Genomic DNA, 23485 nt, shown 5'->3' with positions numbered 1-23485 from the left:
CACTCTTCCTCTATAATATAAGTGTCAGAGATGAAAGAAAATTAGTAAAATGTATATGAAAATAACATATAAATTGATTAATAAATAAATAACAACGAAGACTTGATATAAAAAACATGATATAAAAACAACATTGATAAAAAACAAAGACTGATAAATGGATTAAATTTATTCTAATATCTCCCTGTATACCATATTAAGAGTAAAAACACTTTCAGAGTGCTTGACTAATTTCCCTTGTGATGAACTTTAACATTTTTAACTTTAACATCACACGCTCTTCGAACTCGAGAGAAAGCAATATATAACTGATCATGTCCAAAAAGGGGTTCAGGTAGAAATATTCCTACTCTGTCTAGAGTTTGTCCTTGTGATTTATTAATAGTCATCGCAAATGCTGGCATCACAGGAAACTGTCTTTGAATTCATTTAAATAGGAGACCAATGTCAGATGGGGACAAATATCGCGCATGCACGAGTCAACATTTATTTTCAAATTGCCAGTGAGCTTCATATGTACCAGCTGATCAGTCAGACGGTCAGATGGATGGACGGTCAGTAACTCAGCATTTTATATATAGAGATATAGAGATATAGAGATATAGAGATATAGAGATACATGGATATATATATGGTTAATCTTTAGTTTTACTCTTCCACTTTACTCAAAAATTACATTTAAAAAATTGTATGTACTCCAATTTGCCAATGTTATCCTCCTGTGTCTTTTATAAGAATGTACACACACACACACACACACACACACACACACACACACACATACACACACACACTCACACATATACTTGGATTTTGTATATCCTCATTACCAATTCTTCCCAAACACTCTACAGAGCTATAAAACTCTTCTCAGTATGGTGAGACACATTAGATAATTGATCAGTTCTGTTTATTTTCTAAGTAAGGAAACTCTTTATTCTCCTGATCTAATTACTTCTGATTGCTTTGGGCCACCAGGGCTGACCTTCTGAAGCTTGATCTCCCTCAGGTTGCATCCTGTTTTTTGGATTATAAGTATTCTGCTTTCTTATTTTACTCCCTCATTTTGAGTAGCACATTATCCAGAGCCTCCTGAATAATATCATAGAAGGTATGCATATATTTTAAGATCATTCATGGATTTTTTTAAATGATTATTTTTGACCTCACACTTGTATGAAAATTTGGTAAGGAAAAGCCTATTCCAGAAATGAATTCAATCTATCGTCTTGCAGTTTACAGCATTGCTAATGAGAACTCTGCTGCCATTCTGATTCTGATTCGTTCTTTGTATGTTACTTGCTTTGACTCTGAGACTTTCTGGTTCTTTAATCACTTGATTTCATGATAATTTGCTCTGGTGTGAAGGTTGGTTTTAATCATTATTCTGGATACTTTAGAGCTCTTTCAAATGGAAACTGATTCATTTCAATTCACATAATTTTACCTTCAATATTTCTTTAATAATTTCTTCCCTTCTGCCTCTCTCTTCTATCTTTTTGGAATTCCTGATAGTTGGATATTAGGTCTCCTGGGTTGATCCTCTACAAGCTTTCTGTTTTTGTGTTTTCTTGGCAATCTTTGATAATTTTTTCTTTTTTGCCACATTTTTCATTTCTAACAGCTCTTTTTTATGTTTCTCCATTTTTGTACAATCTCTTTTTTTTCATTTTATTTATTTATTTTTTTATTGTTTAAAGTATTACATATAGTAGTACATATATCTCCTTTTTTCCCCCCATTGACCTTCCCACAGCATCCCTTACCCCCTGTCGCATGCCCTCATCCCACCCCCCCCCCATTGTCTTGTGTCCATTGGTTGTGCTTATATGCATGCATACAAGTCCTTTGTTGATCACTTTCCACCCCCTTCCCAATACTCCCCAGCCTTCACACTGTAATTTGAAAGTCTGTTCAATGCTTTACTGCATCTGTATCTATATTTTTGTTCATCAGGTTATAATGTCCTTTATTTTCCATAAATGAGTGAGATCATGTGGTGTTTTTCTTTCATTGCCTGGCTTATTTCGCTTAGTTCAATGCTCTCGAGGTCCATCCATGCTGTTGCAAATGGTAAGAATTCCTTTTTTTTTTTTTTTTACCACAGCATAGTATTCCATTGTGTAGATGTACCATAGTTTTCTAATCCACTCATCTGCTGATGGGCATTTAGGCTGTTTCCAAATCTTAGCTATGGTGAATTGTGCTGCTATGAACATAGGGGTGCATATATCCTTTCTCATTGGTGTTTCTAGTTTCTTTATACAATCTCTCTTTTTTTATTACTTTTATTGTTTTTTAATTTAATAAATCTTTATTATTCAGATTATTACAATTATTCCTCTTTTTTTCCCCCATAGCTCCCCTCCAACGATTCCCACCCCCCTTCTGCCCTTACCACCCCCTCACTGTCCTCATCCATAGGTGCACAATTTTTGTCCAGTCTCTTCCTGCACTCCCCACAGCCCTTCCCCCTGAGAATTGTCAGTCCACTCCCTTTCTATGCCCCTGATTCTATTATGTTCACCAGTTTATTGTGTTCATCAGATTTTTTATTCACTTGTTGATAGATATGTATTTGTTGTTCATAATTTTTATCTTTACCTTTTTCTTCTTCTTACTCTTCTTAAAGAATACCTTTCGGCATTTCATATAATACTGGTTTGGCGGTGATGAACTCCTTTAGCTTTTTCTTATCTGTGAAGCTCTTTATCTGACCTTCAATTCTGAATGATAGCTTTGCTGGGTAGAGTAATCTTGGTTGTAGGTTCTTGCTATTCATCACATTGAATATTTCTTTTTTTTTTTTCATACTTACTATGACATTTATTTCATTTGAATATTTCTTGCCACTCCCTTCTGACCTGCATAGTTTCTGTTGAGAAATCAGCTGGAAATCGTATCTGTGCTCCCTTCTAGGTAACTAACTGTTTTTCTCTTGCTGTTTTTAATACTCTCTCTTTGTCTTTTGCTCTTGGCATTTTAATTATGATGTGTCTTGGTGTGGTCCTCTTTGGATTCCTTTAGTTTGGGGTTCTGTGTGCTTCCTAGACTTGTAAGTCTATTTCTTTCACCAGGTGGGGGATGTTTTCTGTCATTTCTTCAAATAGGTTTTCAGTATCTTGCTCTCTCTCTTCTTCTGGCACCCCCATTAGTTGGATGTTGGTATGCTTGAAGTTGTCCCAGAGGATCCTTACACTATCTTCACGTTTTTGGATTCTTTTTGCTTTTTGCTTTTTTGGTTGAGTATTTTTTGCTTCTTTGTATTTCAAATCTTTGACTTGATTCTTGCGATACTCTAGTCTGCTGTTAGATCTCTGTATAATATTTTTTATTTCAGTCAGTGTATGCTTAATTTCTAGTTGGTCCTTTTTCATACCCTTGAGAGTCTCACTAAATTTATCGGCCTTTTCTAGAAAATTCTTGAAAAACCTTATAATCATGGTTTTGAACTCTATATCCAGTCATTTGCTTTCCTCCATTTCTTTCATTTGTGACCTGCTTCTCTGTCTCTGCATTTTGGATTCTTCCCTGAGTTGACAGAGTGGCTTTGTGTGCTAGGTGTCCTCTAGGGCCCAGTAGCTCAGCCTCCCCAGTTACCTAAGTTGGACACTCTTGGTGCACCCCTTTGTGGGCTGTGTGCACAGTCTTGTTGTAGTTAAGCCTTGATTGTTGTTGGTATAACTGGGAGGAATTTACCTCCTGGCCAATTGGCAGTGAGGATCAGTTGTGTCTACGCTGGGAGAACTTCTGTGCTGGAGACACCCTTATGAGACAAGACTTGCAAAAGCCTCTGTGCTCATCTTGGATGGGGCAGAGTTTCAGGGCGGAGCAGACAGCATTGGTTTCCCTGCCCTAATAGGCCCCTGTGTCTCAGTGTCCCGTGGTAATCGCTGCAAGCACCTCTGAGAGAAAGCCGCACTCGAGTTCCGCCTGCTGCCAGACAGTCCAGTTTCTCCCCAAATGAATCTGGGTCCCCAGAGTCTTGCCCAGAACTGGAGTTCAGTGCAGTCGGGAGCTTTTGTCTCCCTTCCTCTTGAGAAATCCAGCCTCGTACTAAGTTGCCCTCCCTCTCCGTGCACGCACCTCAGTACCTCTGCCTTCTGCAGTTTCTCAGAGTCTCCATGTGCTTTTCTCTTTCCTGACAGTCCAGTTTCACCCCATATGAGTCTGTGTCCCCAGAATCTCATCCAGAACTGGAGTTCAGCACAGTCGGGAGCTTTTGTCTCCTTCCCGCTTGAGAAAGCCAGCCACGCACTCAGTTGCCAATCCTCTCTGCGTGCGTGTCTTAGTACCTCTGCCTCCTGCAGCTCCTCTGAGTCTCAGTGTGCTTTTTTCTTTACTTCTAGTTGTAGAATTTCCACTCAGCCAGCTTTCCTGTGGTTCTGGATGATGTCCATTTTGTCTTTTAGTTGTAGTTTTGAAATTGTTGTGCGAGGCAGCAGTTTAGGTATTTACTTATGCTGCCATCTTGGTTTCTCCTATACAATCTCTTGTGTGTGTGTGTGTGTGTGTGTGTGTGTTTTCATTGGTTTTAGAAAGAGAAAGGAAGGGAGAGGGAGAGAGAGAGAGAGAGAGAGAGAGAGAGAGAGAGAGAGAGAGAAACAGTGATGAGAGAGAACCATCAATAGGCTGCCTCCTGCAGACCCCCTACTGAAGATTGAGCCTGAAATCCAGACATGTACCCTTACTGAGAATCAAATCAGTGATCTCTTGATGCATAGGATGATGCTCAACCACTGAGCCATGCTAGCCAGGGTTATATCATGCTCTTTTTTAATAAATCTAATATTTTATCTCTATTACTGAGGATGATAATGTTTTTAATTCATCTGTATCTTCCAAGGTTCTTTTAAGAGTTCATTTTCCCCCAGCTCCTGACCCATTGTTTGTTTTGTTCTCAAAGATCCCATCAGGCATCCACTGGGTGTCCAGCCACATTTAGAAATGAGACATGAACACCTGATTAGGGCTAATGGATGCCTCTAGATGACTTGTGAGCTTCAATATGCCAATTTTGCTTTTCACCTCCCCACCTGTCTTCTGAAGTAATGATGCCTCTGATTCCTGAACCACAATTCAGAAACCCAAATTGGCTTGCCTTTTGCTAGTTTCCCCATAACATCATGTAAAACATGTAATTACTATGTTTTCTAAAGATTTATTGCATTATTTAAATACAAAAATTATGCACATAATGTATACATCTTCATGAATTTGGACATATCCATACATTTATGATACCATCACCACAACCAAGGTACTAAATATATTCATCATCTCCAAAAACTTTTTTATGTTTGTTAACTATAGGTACCATTTTATAGTAGATCTCTAGAACATATTCATCTTTCATAAATGAATCTTTATACCCACTGAAAAACAATTTCCCATCTCCCTCTCTCCCACTCCTGGACACTACTATTCTGTTATCTTTGATTGTTTTGGATACCTCATGTAAGTGGAATCATGTAGTATTAATCCTTCTGTGATTGGTTTGTGTCACTTAGCATAATGTTCTCTAGTTTAGCCTGAATCTGTGAAACTTTTGACATTGTTCTTGGCAATAATTTCTTGGACTTGACACCAAACACACAGGCAACAAATCATTGAGAATTTTAAAACTGTAAAAACAGAGCATTAGAGCAAACACAGTGCCTTGTGTGACCACATAGACGCATGCCAGTATACTGGCCCTACTCTCACATTTAGGTCTACAATCTATCTTGAGTTGATTGTGGTATATTCTGTGAGGTAAAGGTATAAATTAATATTTTTGCTGTAGATATCCAAATATCGTATCACCATTTATTGAAAGACTATATTTTCCTCATTGAATTGTCTTGGCATTTCTTATTGAAAATCTATTGACCAATAACATAGTTTATTTCTTCACTCTCAATTCTGTACCAGTGATCCATATATTTTTTCTGCCAGTATTATTACTGTATCAATTACTGTAGCTTTATAATAACTGTTGAAATCAGAAAGTATAAGTCCTTCAACTTGGTTCCTCAAAATTGTTTTGGCTATTCACATTTCCACATAAAATTTGGGATCAGCTTTGTAATTTCTGCAATAAGACCTGCTAGGATTTTGATAACTGCATTAAACCTATAAATCAATTAGAGGAAATTGCCATCTTAAATATGTTGAGTCTTCCAATCCATGAACATGGAATGTTTCCATTTATTTAGATCTTTAATTTTTTCTTAGCAATGTTTTGATGTTATCAGCAGTTAAGATTTGTGTTCCAGCCCTAGCCAGTTTGGCTCAGTGAACAGAGCGTCAGCCCGGGAACTGACTGGTCCTAGGTTTGATTCCAAGCAAGAGCACATACTTTTGTTGCAGGCTCAAATCCCCAGCCCGGGTTGGGGTACATGCCCTGCCCGGGTTGGAGTACATGTGGAAGGCAACCATTCCATGTGTTTCTCTCACATTAATGTTTCTCTGTCTCTACCCCTCCCTTTCACTCTCTCTAAAAATGAATGGAAAACTATACTTGGAGGAGGATTAACAACAACAAAGATTTGTGTTCCATTTGTTAAATTTATTCCTAAAAATTTTATTCTTTTTTCCTACCTTTATTTTTAATTAGAAAATCAACTTTTAAATTTCTAAATTTCCCAACCAATTGTTTTACAAAAACAATATTATCTCATAAGCTATAGGGATATTAAATATACTTGTTCTAAAGTCTTACTTTGGCCCTATTATTTCCTATTTCCTCTTATGTTACCAAAAATGATAAAACAAGGAACTGAAGGGACTGGGGTGAAATCCTGACACTCTGAACTAAGCCAATGTTAACAGCCTGGGTGTAACATTGCATCCCTTTCCCAACATTTGCTCCAAACTTTACACACAAATAAAAGACTTTTATTATTTTGATTTGTATAAAAATGTAATCGTAACATATTAATATGAAATTTATGTTTTCATTCATCAATAAAACTATACCTTTCCATTCAAATACTAGAAGTAAATAATTATGTATCCAGCAATATGAATTTACCATAATTTACTCAACCATTTAGCTGAATGAATCATCAAACTGTTTTCAGGTTTGGTGGATCAGTGTTATGTTGTTATGGTTATATTTTGCCTCAACAAAAACTTTTGTACTTGGAGGCATCTAACCAATAAATATTGATTATCTCCTTATGTGTATCAACTACCCCCCCAAAAAAAATAAAAGGACAAAACACACAATCCCTATGCTTATAGCTTATATATTTTTGAGAGAAGACAATGAATATGACAATAAAAACAACATAGAATATATAAATAATTGACTTAATATATTAAGGAGTAGTAAGGACATGGCAAAAAGAGAGCCTAGGTTATGGGATTGGGAGCATAGGAGATGATTGGAGTTTAATATTGTTAAAATGTCAGTTCTCATCAAATTTCTCTATAGTTTCAAAATGCAAAAGGCTATAAAAATCCAAAAAGCTTTTCTTGTAAAAATTGACAAATTGATTTTTTTTCCAAATGTCTGCATTTATTGTAAACAAAGGTGCAGATCCCAGACTCAGAAATGCATCAACAGTACAAAGTTGAGACAGATCTGGCAAGACAGTTACAGAGGGATGGGGACTCCAAGGTATTCGTATCTGGGGCCCCTCCACCTTGGTCCAGAGGCTGGTGGCCCAGTGTCCCCGCTGCCAGGACAATGGAACTAGGGTCCAGGAGCTGGTGTGAGGGAGGCAGGAATTGTCATGTCAGATGGTCCCTCTCCTCTGGGCCAATGTCCCTCTAAGAGCCAGGGGTTTCAGCCTCAGCAACTATCACATTTTAAAACAAAAAGATGCAAAAAAAATTTTTTTTGGCTAAAGGTATAACAAAGACACTGCAGGGAGGACACCTGAGTGTGTAGGTGGACAGAGGCCACCCTGTCCCCTTGTGTCGGGGGCCAGGACAGCCAGCACAAAATTCGTGCATGGGGGGTGGGGGGGTGTCTCTCAGCCCAACCTGCACCCTCTCCAATCTGGGACCCCTTGGAGGATGTCTGACTGCCTGTAAACAGGCAGTTGGACATTCCTTTCACAATCTAGGACTGCTGTCTCCCAACTACTTGCCTGCCTGCCTTCCTGATTGCCCCTAACCGCTCTGCCTGCCAGCCTGATCACCCCCTAACCACTCCCCTGTCAGCCCGATCAATGCCTAACTGCCCTCCCCTGATACCCCGGTCACCCCCAAATGCCCTCCCTTGCATATTCCCTCTTTATTAGATAGGGTTTTTTTCTTTAGCATATTGGACAGTCCTAACTGGTTTGGCTCAGTGGATGGAGCATTGGCCTGCAGAATCAAGGGTCCCAGTTTCAATTCTGGTCAAGGGCATGTACCTTGGTTGGGGGCACATACCCAGTGGGGAGTGTGCAGGAGGCAGCTGATCCATGTTTCTCTCTCATAGATGTTTATACCTCTCTATCCCTTTCCCTTCCTCTCTGTAAAAAATCAATAAAATACATATTATAAAAAAAAAAAACGTTTAAGATTCCTCCATATCTGCCTGGCTGGTGTGACTCAATGGTTGAGAACCCAGGCTGCCACCACTGGAAGGGGATCGAGCCCTGGCCAGACTGAGACCCCAGCCCAGGCTGCCGCCTCAGCCAAGCCAGGCTGAGATCCCTGCCCAGGCTGCCATCTCAGCCTGGCTGGGCATAGCCCGGTGGGGGTGCACGGCTCCAGCCCAAGCTGCCTTCACTGGCCTGAAGATAGCACGGTGGGGGTGCACCGCCCTCCCGGCCTGAGACCCCAGCCCAGGCTGCTGCCACTGGCTGGGTGATCATGCAGTGGGGGTGCCGAGCCCTGCAGGCCTGAGACCCCAGCCCAAGCTGTCCTCACAGCCAGGGGATCCTGCGGCTTGGGGGCAGCTAAGACCCCAATCCCCAAGCCGCCCTGGCTTGCCAGTGGATCCTGCAGCTTGCCAGGGGATCCTGCGGCTTGGGGGCATCTGAGACCCCTGCCCCCAAACCGCCCCGGCTTGCCAGGGGATCCTGCAGCTTGGGGGCAGCTGAGACACCCACCCCCAAGCCGCCCGCTTTGCCAGGGGATCCTGCAGCTTGGGGGCAGCGGAGACCCCCACCCCCAAACTGCCGCCACTTGCCCGCGATCCCGTGGCTCACGCTGGGCGCTGGTGCCTCCCAGCTGGACATCCTGGACTGCTGCTACTGGGCGGACTCCGCTGGGGCTAAGAGGACTGGGTGCCGCCATCTTGATCTTCTCAATGGTCGATAGGCCACCCCGAGTCCCGCCCCCCAGCCTCCCGCTGGCCCAATCGTGGGAGTAGTGGAGTGATGGTTATTTGCATATTACCCTTTTATTAGGTAGGATAGTACAAAAGGTGACAAGGGGAAGCTGGTTTGCTTCCCCTTGTCACCTTTGGCCTTCCCGGATGTGCCGGGGATCCATGCTCAGTCACCCATCCGGATACACTCACCACCATCACCCATCACTGTGTCTCCCTCTGCTCAGTATGCCCACCCCATCACTGAGTCAATATGAACCCCCACCCTTGGCCTTTCAAATGCCAACCCCCAACCATGGTCACGTCCATCCCCAGCAGAATAATAAGGATACAACTTCCCAGCATAAGGATCAAGACATGGTGACGGCTTCCAGGGGACACTTTCAGGGGGCTCCACTCTGGTGACTCTGTCTCATCCCAGACCCCACAGCCCTCCCCCGAGCCCACCTGAGTCCCCTTGACATCTCCGCCAGAAAGACACCCCAACCCGCCAGCTGTATTTACCCTGGCAGGGGGTCAGTGTCTATGTCGGAGGTGTACTCCAGCAATGAGGCCACCTTCTCCAGGTTCTTCCTAACAAAAATATGGAATGCTTCACGAATTTGCGTGTCTTCCTTGCTCAGGGGCCATGCTAATCTCTATATTGTTCCAATTTTAGTATAGGTGCTGCTGAAGCGAGCACGACAAATTGATTTTAAAAGATATTGTGCCAGATGGGTACTGGCATTATCTGGGGGAACACTTTGTGAATTATATGATTGATTGTCTAATCACTGTGATGTACACCTGAAACCAATACAAATAATATTTTTCAAAAGGACAGTGCACTCAATAAACACTTGTTGGATTAACAAAAAGCAATAAAAATAAATAAAAGATATGTGGGAAGCCAAAAGACTTAGAAAATCAAAATAATCTTTCCTTATTATTGGCACATTGGTGTAAACCCAGTGTGGGGAGGGAGCCTGGGGTTGGGCTCTCGGATCTTTTCAGATCCGGATTTGGAGCCCAGGATCGGGTGGGGCTAGAGGACTCTGCCCAGCTTCTGGACCTTGGGCCCATGGGCTCCCAAGAGCCATGGGCCCTGAACACCATCTGCTTTGCATCCTTAAGCTTTGGCCTCAAGCATGCTCCTCCCACCCCACATATTTTTCCATCCTTTGGTAACAGCCGCCAGAGTGCAACCATAAGATTTTATGACTTTCGAGTGCACCCCTGACTCATCTCTGCACTGTCCCCTTGAGGCCCTCCCAATGAAGCTGACAGATCTAACTCTTTTCAGCTGAAGTTGGGCGGGTTGCGGGAGGGGGGAAGGCATGTGATAAGGCCCCCCCCTCCTACTTAATTTCTGGCCCCAGCCCTTTGTCAGTTCATTGCTCTAGTTCCAAGCCCAAGAGATGGGGATGGATAACTCCTCAGGTTATTTTTACCTAATAACGCACATTCATAGGCACTTCCAATTACTTTGTACCTGTTTTCCCTTCTTCACCCCTCCTCATAACCCCTCTTCATATCAAATTGTACAGTTTTGCCCATGTGCAGTTATGAAGGTTTTAACAGGAAATTCCTCCTAGATTTTGTCAGCTGAGCCTCTAGGGAAAAATATCCTTGGTGCTTTATTTCATCAACTAGAGGCCTGGTGCAGGAAATTCGTGCACAGGGCGGGGAGGGATCCCCTCAGCTCAGCCTGTACCCTCTCCAATCTGGGACCCCTTGGGGGATGTCCGGCTGCCAGTTTAGGCCCGATCCCAGGGATAGGGCCTAAACTGGCAGTCAGACATCCCTCTCACAATCCTGGACCTCTGGCTCCTAATTGCTCGCCTGCCTGCCTGCCTGGTCGCCCCTAACTCTCCCCCGCCCCTGCTGGCCTGGTCGCACCTCACTGCCTCTGTGTGCCTGCCTGATAACCCCTAACTGCCCCCCTCCCCCGCCAGCCTGGTCGCTTTTTACTGCTCCCCCAACTGCCCCCCCCCTTGCTGGCCTGGTTGCCCCCAACTGCTTCCCCTGCCGGCCTGGTCTCCCCTCACACACATACACACACACACACACACACACACACACACACACACACACACACACGTGCGCGCCACCCTGGTTGCCCCACGCAGCCTGCTGTTCAGTTGTTTGGTCATCCCTCACTAAGCCCCCTGCCAGCCTGATCATAGGCAGCCATCTTGTGAGTGCATGAGGGTTAATTTGCATATTGCCTCTTTATTATATAGGATTATTTGTGGGCCTGCTTCATGCCAAGCCCTGCATTTCATTCTGTAGGCCCAGATGAACCAAATAGACTTCCAATTAACTTGAGACCAGTGGGGAAAATTAGGATTTGTGAAAAGGGGTGGAAGGGTATAGTGCCATAGGAAAGGAATAGAGGAAGTGCTCTTGAAATTGGTGGTGAGGGAAGAATTAAGTCTTTAGAAAGGATATAAGCTGGAACCAAAGTTGGCATTTCCAAATGATGGGAGAAGGCAGCTTGACAGATCACTGGGCCATGGAGTGAACATTTGTGTGTGTATGTTTGTGGTAGTGGGTGGGGTGGATGTCTGAGGTAGAGGTTGTGCAGTTTTTAATTGCTAAAAGCAGGATGTTTAGCATATTTTCTCTGGGATTTCAGACATATAACCTCTTTTAAAAAAAAAACAAACTAAAAAAAAAAAAAGAAAACCACTTATTTCCACAATATATAACAAATTCCTACACATCAATAAGGAGTAAAAGACAACACAATAATCTAAATAGTACAAAGACTTGGACGGACACTTTACATGAAGATATATAATACATAAAGATACATGAATCACCAATAAGCATATGAAAATGTGATCAGTATTAGTCATTAAAGAAATACAAATTAAAGCTATTTGAGATAGCACATCACACATTAGAATGACTAAAATTGGAAAGGCTATTTCTTATAGACTTTGAAAAACAGTTTGGAAGATATTGTAATCGTTAAACATACTGCTACACAATGACCTTACAATTCCAATTTTAGCTGTTTCTCCAAGAGGAATGAAAACATCTCGCCACAAAAAGTAGAGCAGCTTCATTTACACTAGAACTGGAATCAATCCAAATGTTCATCAACAGGAAAATAAGTAAGCAGATTGTGGTGAAAACATCCAATGGAGTATTCTCTACAATAAAAAGGAACTAACTTCTAATTACCCAAAAACGTAGATGATGAACAAAAGCAGTTAGACACATAAGCATGCACAATGTATTATTGTATGTACAAATCCAGTAACAGGCAACATTAACATACGTTGATAAAGGACAGCAATGTTTGCCTCTGAGAAGCTGCCTGGCTCCAGGAGGTCAGCTTGTGGGTTGTGGGGTTGCTCTGCTCTTCATTTTTCAAATGACATGTTGGTATTAAGCACCATGTCTCCCATTCAAATTCCACTGCCTTTAGGATCCCACGGGGCATGCAGTTGCTTTCCTGACTGCTAGGAGTATCCTTCACCTACATTCCTTCATTATAATTTTAGTAGGGTTTTCAATAAAAGAGAAGACAAATGCTTCTCTTCATCTCCCATCCTTAACCAAAAACATTTTCTTGCAGGAATTTAAAACAATAATGTGACATTATTATTACCTGACGTGTATATGCCTAATGGGTACTTTTCTGGTTTGACAAAAATATGTTATGAGTCTTCATAACATTTAGAAATATAAGATATTGATTAAAACATTGTTATCATAGTAATAAAATGATCAACTAAGAACCAGAATTACAGACTCAGGTTTACAATTACTTTCACTGGAAACAACAACAATTTCTGAAGTTTAGATACATAAAAAAATTCACATATATAACAAAGCAGAGGTAGATTTATAACAACATAAAGCAGAAGTCCCAGAAGAAATGGTGATATTCTTGTGAAATACTAAATTTATTCTATATCATTATCAAACCATAACTTTTCAGTTATGAACTAGTTTTATAACGCAGTGTGATATTTCTCTTAACCGCCTCCACAAGCATCTCAGAATCTTGATAACCATTTTCACATGGTATTCCTTCTCCCTAGGATGTCCACAGAAGATCAGAGCATAGACAGTTTTATCTACAATATTATATTCACGCACTTCAAAAAACATAAGGTGGAGATTTCAAGAGCAATAAAAAAGGAATTTCCTTTCCTTCAGATTCTTCGTGACCGTGAACTCATCACCAATAAAATGTATGAAGTAAGTGAGGTTTATTATGTTACAATGACTTAGTAGCCGTACAAATATATAGCAATTCTAAATTTTACATGAGAAAATACCTATGCAGGGAAATTGTAACGCATTTACAACAAAATCAATTCCTAGCTCTGGCCTGACTGGCTCAAAGGTTGGAGTGTTTCCCTGAGCATTCATTGTAGGGTCGCAGGTTTGATTCCTGGTCAAGGGCACGTACCTGGGTTGCAGGTTCCCAGCCCCAGTCAGGACTCCTGCGGGAGGCAACCAGTCGATGTATCTCTCGCTCATCAATGATTTTTTTCTTTCTCCCTCTCCCCATCCCTCCCACCCTTTCCACTCTCTCTGAAAAGCAATGGGGGAAAAAATATCCTCTGGTGAGGATTAGCAACAACAAAAATCACTTTCTAGGGCTCTTCTGTAACTTTGAAGTTCATATTTATATTTTCTCCATTTATTATTTTTAGGATTGTCAAGAATCTTGTAGAAACCTGGTCCCTGTACAGAGAGTGGTGTACAATGTGCTCGAAAAACTGGAGAAGACATTTAACCTGCCACTCCTGGAAGCATTGTTCAGTGAGACCAACAAACAGGAATACCCTGACTTAAATAACATTTATAAAAGCTTTGAAAAGGGTAATTAGATTTATTCTCTACCTCTTGCTGTACAGGAATAACTTTTTTTTGACAAGTATATATTTAGCTCCTACTATGTACCACTCACTGTGCTGGGCAGTAGGGATGTAGCAGTTAAGAAAACAAACATATCATGAGCCTCTCAAAGTTTTTTATAAAATGGCTACAATATAAACACCCATCTGCAGGTCTGCTTAACTAGGCATTTAGGGTCACAGGACAACCAGAGCCATGGTAGCACGAGACCTACTTAGAAAGACAAATGACAGGAAACTCAGCATCCCAACAGGGCAGCATCAGTTGCTGCTCTTCTGTGGACCCCTTGAAGCTGTCCACACAGCAGGCCACCAAGTTGACTACCACCCACCACTAGTGACAGCTTAGTTGTGGGATCCACTGTGATTTGGCCATATCATGCCCATGGTAGTCAACGTCTCTTGTAACAACTCTGTAGTTGTAACTTTCAGGGACCCCACAAAGAAGAGCTGAGTTATAAGAGTCACTACATTGAAGGAAGATCATAAATGGCTTATAGTTCACATATAGTCCTTCCTAGTATACATATAATTTATCTACCTACAGTCACAGGTCATTTTTTATCATAAGCTCAGTCTTGGCCTAGTGACACAGAAGAGAGGCCACCTTCATCAAGAGTCCAGAGTAATAAGCAAGAAATTTAACCCAAAGTCAAATTTGCTCTTAAAGAACAAGAAATGGTTTTATTAATTTTCTTCACAATGGGTGAAACACACATTAGTCATAGAATCACAAAACCTATTGCTCTCCCAGGGACTACTTTTGATGCTATATAACACTACAGGTATGATTCTCAAGGAGGTATGATTTTCTAAGAAGACATAATTTATACTTTTTAATGGTACCCAGTTAAGAGAATTCTCTACTGTATCTAGATAGATAGATAGATAGATAGATAGATAGATAGATAGATAGATAGATGATAGATAGATAGATAGATAGATAGATAGATAGATAGATAGATGATAGATAGATAGATAGATAGATAATAGATAGATAGATAGATAGATAGATAGATAGATAGATAGATAGATAGATAGAATTTACTTACCTAAGTGAACTTTTTATTCCGATGTAGGCTCAATGGAGTTTTCCAGATAAGAGATAGAGATATTACAAGAAAAATGGTCATATGTCCTAAGAGGGTGGATACTATGGGATCAGACATGATTGTGAAAAGGACTAGTATGTCTTCAAAACAAGGACAAATTTGATTTGGCTCAATCAGAGAGTGAGAAGCATACTGTGGGAGCTAATTCAAGAGAGATAAGTTTGAAGATGATTTTACAAAGTTTAGTATATACAGCTAAGCAATTCGAAGCTTATAAGTAGGCAATAAAGAGATACTAAGAGGTTTGTAAATAAGGAAATACTTTAAAGTAGGTATGAAGCATGTGGCTTATTGAATTGTATCAATAGCAGTCTTATGTAATGAAGAACAAAGTTGTTTTTACAGTGTCATTTAGTCAGAAAAGAGATAAAGGATGTCAAATACCTAGTCACAAATTTCAAGTCAATATTATATTTGTAACCATGTCCCAAGACATGGGTAAGACAGGAATGGCAGTTACCTTTACTACCTACATCTTAGGGTCTCTGATCCTCTCCATGGAGTTCAGGAACTTCCCTCCCCAGGGCCTAGCACCCAAATCACATGCCTCGGTTTCTAAGGCTCCCCATTCTGGGGTGACCCACATGTACACCAGCAGCTGCCCACCTGCCTCTGAGGAAGGCTGCAGCTTCCACATCACATATTCTGCTGCCCAAGTAGCTACAGGTCAACAACCCAAAATTCAAGAAGCTAAAGGTTGTGGTTTGGGGTGTGACACTCTCCTGCTGCCTGGAGATGATGAACTTCATCCATTCAGAGATCCGCTCAACCCCTTATCAAAACACCTGCCCATAGGTTACCTTCACCATTTCTGGGCTTTAAGCCCTATGTTCTCTTCCTATCTTCCATCTGATTTTTCCTGGATTTATAGCCATGTCCTGGAATGACAAAGCATCTGTGGTTCCCACTGTCTTGTTCATCTACCAACCAACAGGCATGGTCCCAATAGGAGCTCCCATTATTGGCCTAAGTTAGCCTTCATTTCCTTCCACAGTGCCTCATCCCTCCCTGGACTCCCCATAGACACTCACACCCAGACTTATTGGTTTATGTACTTCCTCCTTACATTTATTTATCATCTACATGCAGGGGCCCTAGGTTAATGCTCTAGTCCCTCCTCACTGCAGCCTCCTGCCCCTGGTCCAGAAATCAGAGGCATCCTCCAGTGCTGAAATTTTCATTCCCTGCTTGCAGTTTCAGTGTCCTTCCTTTATTTCTGAAATCAATCCCCCAGGAGGTCTGTCTAATTCCACCAGTGTCCTCTGGTCTATCTCTTTGGGAAAAACATCCTCCCTGACCCAATTAAGTCCAACCCTTCTCTTCTTCAAGCCCATCTTTAAAGCTGTTGGGCTTTTTCTTCATCACAAGGATCTCTCTAGGATCCTAGTCCTTCTACTGAGAAACCCCTCTGTTTCTTCATTACACTTGGAACAGTTCAGAAAACACACTTAACTTCCAGTATTTATTTTGATATTTTTTCCCAACCATATGTTTTTTTACTATATTTTCACAATTCCTTTTCCTGACATTTGAGTGGCTACTTTCTGTATTTGAAATATAGTTGCTTGTTGGGGTTCTTTTTTCTGTCCCAGCAATGATGGAGAACTTTACCATGAGGATGGAGTCCCATTGAGCTCTGAGTGACCCAAGGGCTAGAAATTCTTAAACACGTAAATTTGGGATGATGTCCCTGGTCTCTGATGGAAATCTCTAAGTGTCTTTTCTCTCCATCTTCTCAGCAATCCATGATAACATTTGTTTCCATGAAAATGATGGAGAAGAGAGTGTGGAGGACCCTAACACCCAACTAAGTCTTGAACAAGGTGATTGCAAACATAAAAGCTGATTCTCATCTGAAGTGGAAAGGAGAATGGGAGATGGGCCCTGAGTCCTGCTGGAATTTGGGAATAAGAGAAGAACTGTTGAGGAGCCTGGAGAAGGCAGGGAGTGCTGTTTATATGAACATCTTACCAGATACTGATCCTGGAGGAGGAGCTATGACAAGATACCGTTGGTTCAATAAACAAGACAGATGAACAGGAACACAATGTGTCAGGAAACCAGATTTAAAGACAATGCTAACCTGGAAGTAATTGTGATTTAGAGAGAACCTGTAGGAGAAGATGAGTGTGAAGCTATATAGGGTTAGGAACTATGGACCCCAGGTCAACATCACAGAGGATATCCTTGATAATGACAGAAGAAGGGGCTGATTCAAACGTGGGGGATGCTGTTCAAGAGCAGGAATATTCAAGGAGATGGGCAGTAATAGAAAGAAGATAGGAAATGTGCATATTATGAGAGAAGAAGAAGGAGGGAAAATGAAAGGCAGAAGAAAGGGGTAAAGGACACAATAAAACAACCATATTACTAAGAGCTCACTTATTGAACATTTACTCTGACAGTTGTGGACTTCGTGCTCACAGCTGCCATTAGAAGTTAGTATTATGTATGTACTCTTTCTGCAATTAGGAGACTAAAATCTATGTGTAGTTGGCTGGTTGTATGTGTAGTTGGACTGGGGTCAAATGAGCAAGATGAACTCAGGCATTCTGAACCCAGAGCCTGTGTTCTTAACCCTGCACACACCCAGATAATCTCATGGAAAAACCAGAAGCATGAAACAAAAATAGGAAAATATATGCAGAGAGAAACACAGAAAGAAGAATACTAGGAGCTGGAAGGAGTACAGGAGAGTCAGACACTGAACCTCATGAAAAGGCCAACAAGAGAGAAACAGACATGGGGAGGGAGGGTATGGTGCAAAGAGGGTGCAATGAGGCACCAGGATTTTGTAGGAACTACAGCAAGGCCACCAGACAGGGGCAGCTGTGGGAACAAAAACAGGTTCACTATGGCCATGGCTGACATGAAAAGCCATTGCCAGTCACCTAAGGTGCTCATGGAAAATACTTAGTGAGATGGACTGGCCAAGGCACTTCCAGTCCAAAGGGGGATTTGGGTCTGACTATAAGAGTGGGGTGGAATCCTCCAGGTCCAGGTGGGCACTGTATTGATACCTGAGGGAGGGCATCTTCCATTCCTACTTTATAACAATTAAAGGGGAATTATGGGGAAATGGCATTTCTGAAATAAACTTCCCATTTTTCCCCCACAGGCACTGGTGAAAACTCATATCAAAACCTGACCTGGATCTGCTCACGTCTCTCAAATTACAATGGTCTGTTCCTGTTGACTGTTCTGTGACCCTTTGCACTTCTTGTCCCATCTGTCAGGTGCTATGGTGGGAGGGCTGCTTCTTTTTAGTACTGATCACCCAGAATTGTCCATCTTTGCTTCTGCAATTTCTTCAAGGATTTAGATAACAGAGTCTTCATTTTCCTAGTTGCCTGGGAAGGTTGCTCCTTCCATATTCTTTAAATGCACTTACTGCCAGCTCCTGACAACCTAGGCCTGGACCTATTGCCCATGCACCTGGCTTCACAGTTTTCTGCCTCTGTCTTGCTTGAATCTAGCTGCAGGCTTGCTTTGATGTCACATCCAGCTGTGGCCAGCACTGTAGCAAGGTTGGTAAGGTAGGGGTGATAAGTGTGTTCCTTCTGGGCCAGGGCCTCTCACCTGTTGGGTCCCTCACACAGGACCATGGATGCCATGTGCCTCCTGAGCAAACCCTCCCTCATCATCTCTGGGGCAGCAGGCCTGGAGCTGCCCTCCAAACACCTGACCAGCCTCTAAAAAAGTACTTTGGTAATTTAGCAATCAATAGCCACTGTTTACAACTCTTGACCTCCCCTTAATCTATAACACTCTTAATAATGGTATTAAATGATTTAAAATATTATAAATGTAAGATATTAATCATAAAGAGTTAATTTTCTGATCAGTCATAATATCCCTTATAGTGATATAGGCAATATTTTATTTAAACTTCTCAAACACTTAAAATGATGGTACATCACTCTGGCCAGTGTGGCTCAGTTGCTTGGAGCATCATCCTGTACATGAAAAGGTCAAGGGTTCAATTCCCAATTGGGACACAAACAGGAGGCAACCAATTTCTTTCTCAATCTCTCTCAGTCTCTCTCTCTCTCTCTCCTTTTTTTCCCCTCTAAAATCAATGAACATGTCCTCAGGTGAGAATTTAAAAAATACAGTGATGGTGTATCAACCACATTTGTCAGAGAACAAAGAATGAGCTGAGACTTTGGCTATTTGTGCAAGTTTGGCCACTGAGACTAGGGATTGACCTCTGCCTTAGGGTGGTGTCAGAACAGGAACTCTGGTGACCCACAGCTGGCTTCAAATTCTTCCCTGTGACCTTGGGAGGTGGATTTCCCTCTTTGTACCTCAGTTTCATCATTTATAAAATGGAGGTGATTGCCCTAGCCAGTTTGGTTCAGTGGATAGAGTGTTGGCCTGTGGACTGAAGGGTCCCAGGTTTGATTCCCGCCAAGGGCACATACCCAGGTTGCGGGCTCAATCCCCAGTAGGGGGCATGCAGGAGGCAGTCAATCAATGATTCTCTAAATTAAAAATAATAATAATAATAATAATAAAATAAAAATGGAGGTGATAATAGTACCTACTTCACAGGGTGATGGATTTTAAACAAGTTATGTCATGTAAAGTATTCACAATCATGCCTGGTACTCATCAGTGTTCCATGCATGTGTTAATATCACTATGTTTAATGATCATTATTATTTGTATCTAGTGCCAGAGTCTAACCTTTTAACTACTACAGTAAACTAGGATATTTGTAAAAGCAGTGATAACAGTAATACCAATCTCAGGGCCAGGAAAATAAATTGAGGGCCTCAGGTTCTGTACCCTAGAGCACACTAGTCTATAAGAAGTATCATGTGTTTGTTGCATGACTCTCCTTTGAAAATGAGTGACAGGGAGGAGATTCAGGAAAATTCACTATGGAAGGCATTGCAGTGTAGCTTCCAGTGGGAAGTGTTATTTAAGAAAGGATATTCAAATTAGCAATACATTTTTATAAAAGAAAAACTTCTCAGGGTTATTTTTGAAAGCATATTTATACTCTTAGCAAATCATATTTGCTCAAAAAGTTGAATTTAAAAATATCTTTTAAAGTATATGAATCCATATTAGCCACCAATCCTGCTGGTGGGAAAAGGAAGGGTGAAAGGAAAGAATTATGAGGAGTAATGAGCAGGGAAGGGATTCTGTGTGTGTATACATTTGTGCACGTGTGTGCATGTGTGTGTGTGTGTGTGTGTGCGTGTGTAGGATGTCGGGGGAGGATGCAATGACATTATGACCCCCAATGTGGTCTGAGGGCAAACTTGTTTGGAAATAAAATCCCAGAGCATCTTAATGATTGGGAACAATGTATACTAGTATAAAGAGAGCAATTTCAAAGATAAATTCTAAAAAAAATTTTTAAATAAAAATAAAGAGAGGGATTTCAACCTACAACCCAAATGATGCACAATAAGCAGGGATGGTTGACTGTGACATGCATAGGCAAGGGAAGGGCTGTGTCTCATGCTTACCAACCCAGGAGGAGGCACTAAGGAACTGTAGATGTGGCATTAAAATGCACCAGGATTCACATTCTGTATTAAAATTAAGGGAATTATTTTTAAATCATCCTTTACATAAATTACTTTGTTTAGAAAATAGCACTAAATGAAAAAATCCAAACTGCACTGAAAAAAAAATATTTACCAATTCATACAACTATTGAGGTTGGGAGGAACAGAGTGGGATTGGTCAATGGAACCAATAATGAACCAAGGAGGCTCACCATAGGGAAGAGGGTGCACTGGTTCTGGGTGGTTTACTCAGAGACTCATTCCTTATGGGCTTCTGCTCTGCTCTGCCCTCTATCTCTGGCCACAGACCCCTGCAGCCTTGCTTACTAGGTCTCTTGCTACGTTTTCCTGCTGGATTCCTAAACTGGGAGACACCAGCAAGAGAGTGGAAAGTGAAAGCAAGGGAGAAGCATGGTATTTCCCCATCACTGTCTTGGGCAGCAATTCTCTCAATAGCTGCATCTCCCATGACTCTACCTCCCACCAAGCAAGCCAGCCATGGTCCAGCTTCTACCTACCCAGTGACTGGACACATGAGTTCACCCTTGGTCCCTGTTGACTCTTCTTCAATTTGGAATTGCCAGCTCTTCCACCAGGTGTATAACTAACCACCTGGATTAAATTCCCTCTGCTCCAAAGGCTTAGAGAGCTTTATATTTTCCTGTTGGACCCTGATTGATGCTCGAAGCAAATAAAATATCTATTAATCAAAACGTGGTTTAGGTACATCTCCACCTGAAAATGGACTGTCAGAGCACCGTTGTGAAAGAGGACAGATAAATGTGAATGAAACAGTTACAACCAGTAACAACAATGATGCACTAGAAAGCCAACAAGAGAATGAACAATGTGCCCAAGAGACTGAGTCAGCAGGTAAGCCTGAATGGCTGGATTTGATGAATGTGGAGAGGTCAAGGGGCATTTGCTGGTGGCAGAGAATGAAGTAAGGTATGACTCAAGGAGACACTTATTAACAAAAAGAGGGAAATCACATAGACACACAGAGTGCAGAAATGGATCCTGATATATTGATAGGAGAGACCTGGAGAAAAAGAGAAATACTAAGATAAGAGACAAAGGGAGAAGAGCTGCAGAGCCTCATGGGAAAGATAGACAGAAACAAAAGTCAAAATAAGTCAGTGAGAGATTTACCGTGGAATCAATGAAATACAAACACTTTCACTGAGTTAAAGTGGCAATATATGCAGTCAGGCTGTAAGTAGGAACAGGAGAAGAAAGGAGAAGTTGGTGAGGTGCAACAAAATGGTAATAGGCAGAGTAAGGCTCTGTGGGAGCTCAGCTGTTGTCTTTTTTTATTTCAGAGTCCTACGAGCAAGTACCCATCCAAGGAAATAATGGAAATGCAAGACTAGAGATACCCAGCCCATTGCCCTCTGATGAAGAAAGTAATTATTACCTACCTTACCAATGATCTAAGTATATCTTTGTTTTTCTATGAGAGCAAAAGCTTTCCTTTGTTCTCCCATAGTAACCAGCTCCCCCACCCATCTTAACACCACGCAAGACACACAGCCTTGTGCACAGCCTCTAGCTGTTTTTAACAGGTGGGAAAGGCCAGGGAGAAAGAGAACGCAGTTCTTTGATAAAGGGTTGTCCCTGGAAAAAAAATGCAAAGAGAGAAACTATGGAGAAGGTGGACTGGGAACACCAAACAACAATGTATAAGAGTGAGATAGAGTTCACATAAATTGACATGGAATCCAACCAGTGCCATGTTGTGGAGTTGGTGTAAAAGAAATAAGCTGCACTTCACTTTTTTAAAAATTTTTTTTATTATGGTGTTACATATGTGTCCTTATTCCCCCATTACCCCCCGTACCCCTCCTTCTCGTGCCCTCAAGCCCCTGTGTCTGCACTTCACTTTTAGAATTTATAACAGAAACATGGAAGTCATGGGTAATGCTGCTGGTTAGATCTTCAACTAAGGAAGCCAGGTAAAGGACCTTTAGAATGAAGTGGCAGGTGGAGGGATTTTATGCAGTGCACAAAATCATAGGGGACAACTTTGGTGATGATTTGAATGCTTGAGATGAGGGAAATACATGGAAAGACAAAATTGATACAGAAGAGGCATACACAGGTCCCATTACCAATTAAAAACAGGGATAGAATGGAAGAAAGCAGGAACCAAACAGAGAATGTAGGAACTAAAAAATCAGCTAGAGCAGTGGTCAGCAAACTCATTAGTCAACAAAGCCAAATATCAACAGTACAAGGATTGAAATTTCTTTTGAGAGCCAATTCTTTTAAACTTAAACTATATAGGTAGGTACATTGTTATTAACTTAATTAGGGTACTCCTAAGCTGGCCTTTGCTAAAAACTCAAGGGGCTAAAGAGCCGCATGTGGCTCATGAGCCACAGTTTGCCGACCACTGAGCTAGAGGATAGCAGGGCTAGGTCTAGAATGAGGCAAGGGAAATCTGAGGTGACAGATAAGGAGGATCTCACTCAGTACCTTCTTGTGTCTTGAGCACCTCATTTGCATCACCCTAGAGCCTAGACCCTGCTGGGCCCTGAGAGAAAGACATAAAAATATAAAGGAAAAGAATATGAAGAAAGACACAGAGGAAATGCCAGTACATAGAAAAATTGAGGGAGACACAAATGAAACTATGTAAAGAATGAGTAAAGAACAATGAATAAAAAACTGGTAGAAAGATGACCAAATAAAGAGAGAGAGCAGACAAATCAAGATATTGTTTTATTTGAG

At 41.5% G+C, this 23485-nt stretch overlaps 1 protein-coding gene and 1 non-coding gene across 3 annotated transcripts in view; one reads left to right on the top strand and one right to left on the bottom strand.

Annotated features, from left to right (window-relative positions):
- LOC103303198 (nuclear body protein SP140-like protein) overlaps window positions 1-23485 on the top strand; it is a 68751-nt gene that overhangs the window by 5501 nt on the left and 39765 nt on the right. For both annotated transcript variants that reach the window (XM_054722783.1, XM_054722782.1), the window contains exons 2-7: window positions 13291-13450; window positions 13912-14080; window positions 16967-17050; window positions 18346-18408; window positions 21476-21625; window positions 22075-22158. In XM_054722783.1, the coding sequence (XP_054578758.1) occupies window positions 13291-13450; window positions 13912-14080; window positions 16967-17050; window positions 18346-18408; window positions 21476-21625; window positions 22075-22158 (710 nt within the window). The remainder of the gene's footprint in view (window positions 1-13290; window positions 13451-13911; window positions 14081-16966; window positions 17051-18345; window positions 18409-21475; window positions 21626-22074; window positions 22159-23485) is intronic.
- Window positions 9832-9935, bottom strand: LOC114229218 (U6 spliceosomal RNA). Its single transcript, XR_003615297.2, has one exon. It is a non-coding gene; the product is annotated as a U6 spliceosomal RNA (small nuclear RNA).

This window comes from Eptesicus fuscus, chromosome 11, assembly GCF_027574615.1.
Source record: "Eptesicus fuscus isolate TK198812 chromosome 11, DD_ASM_mEF_20220401, whole genome shotgun sequence".
NCBI classification, from domain to species: Eukaryota; Metazoa; Chordata; class Mammalia; order Chiroptera; family Vespertilionidae; genus Eptesicus; species Eptesicus fuscus.
This window is presented reverse-complemented; position numbering and strand designations above follow the sequence as displayed.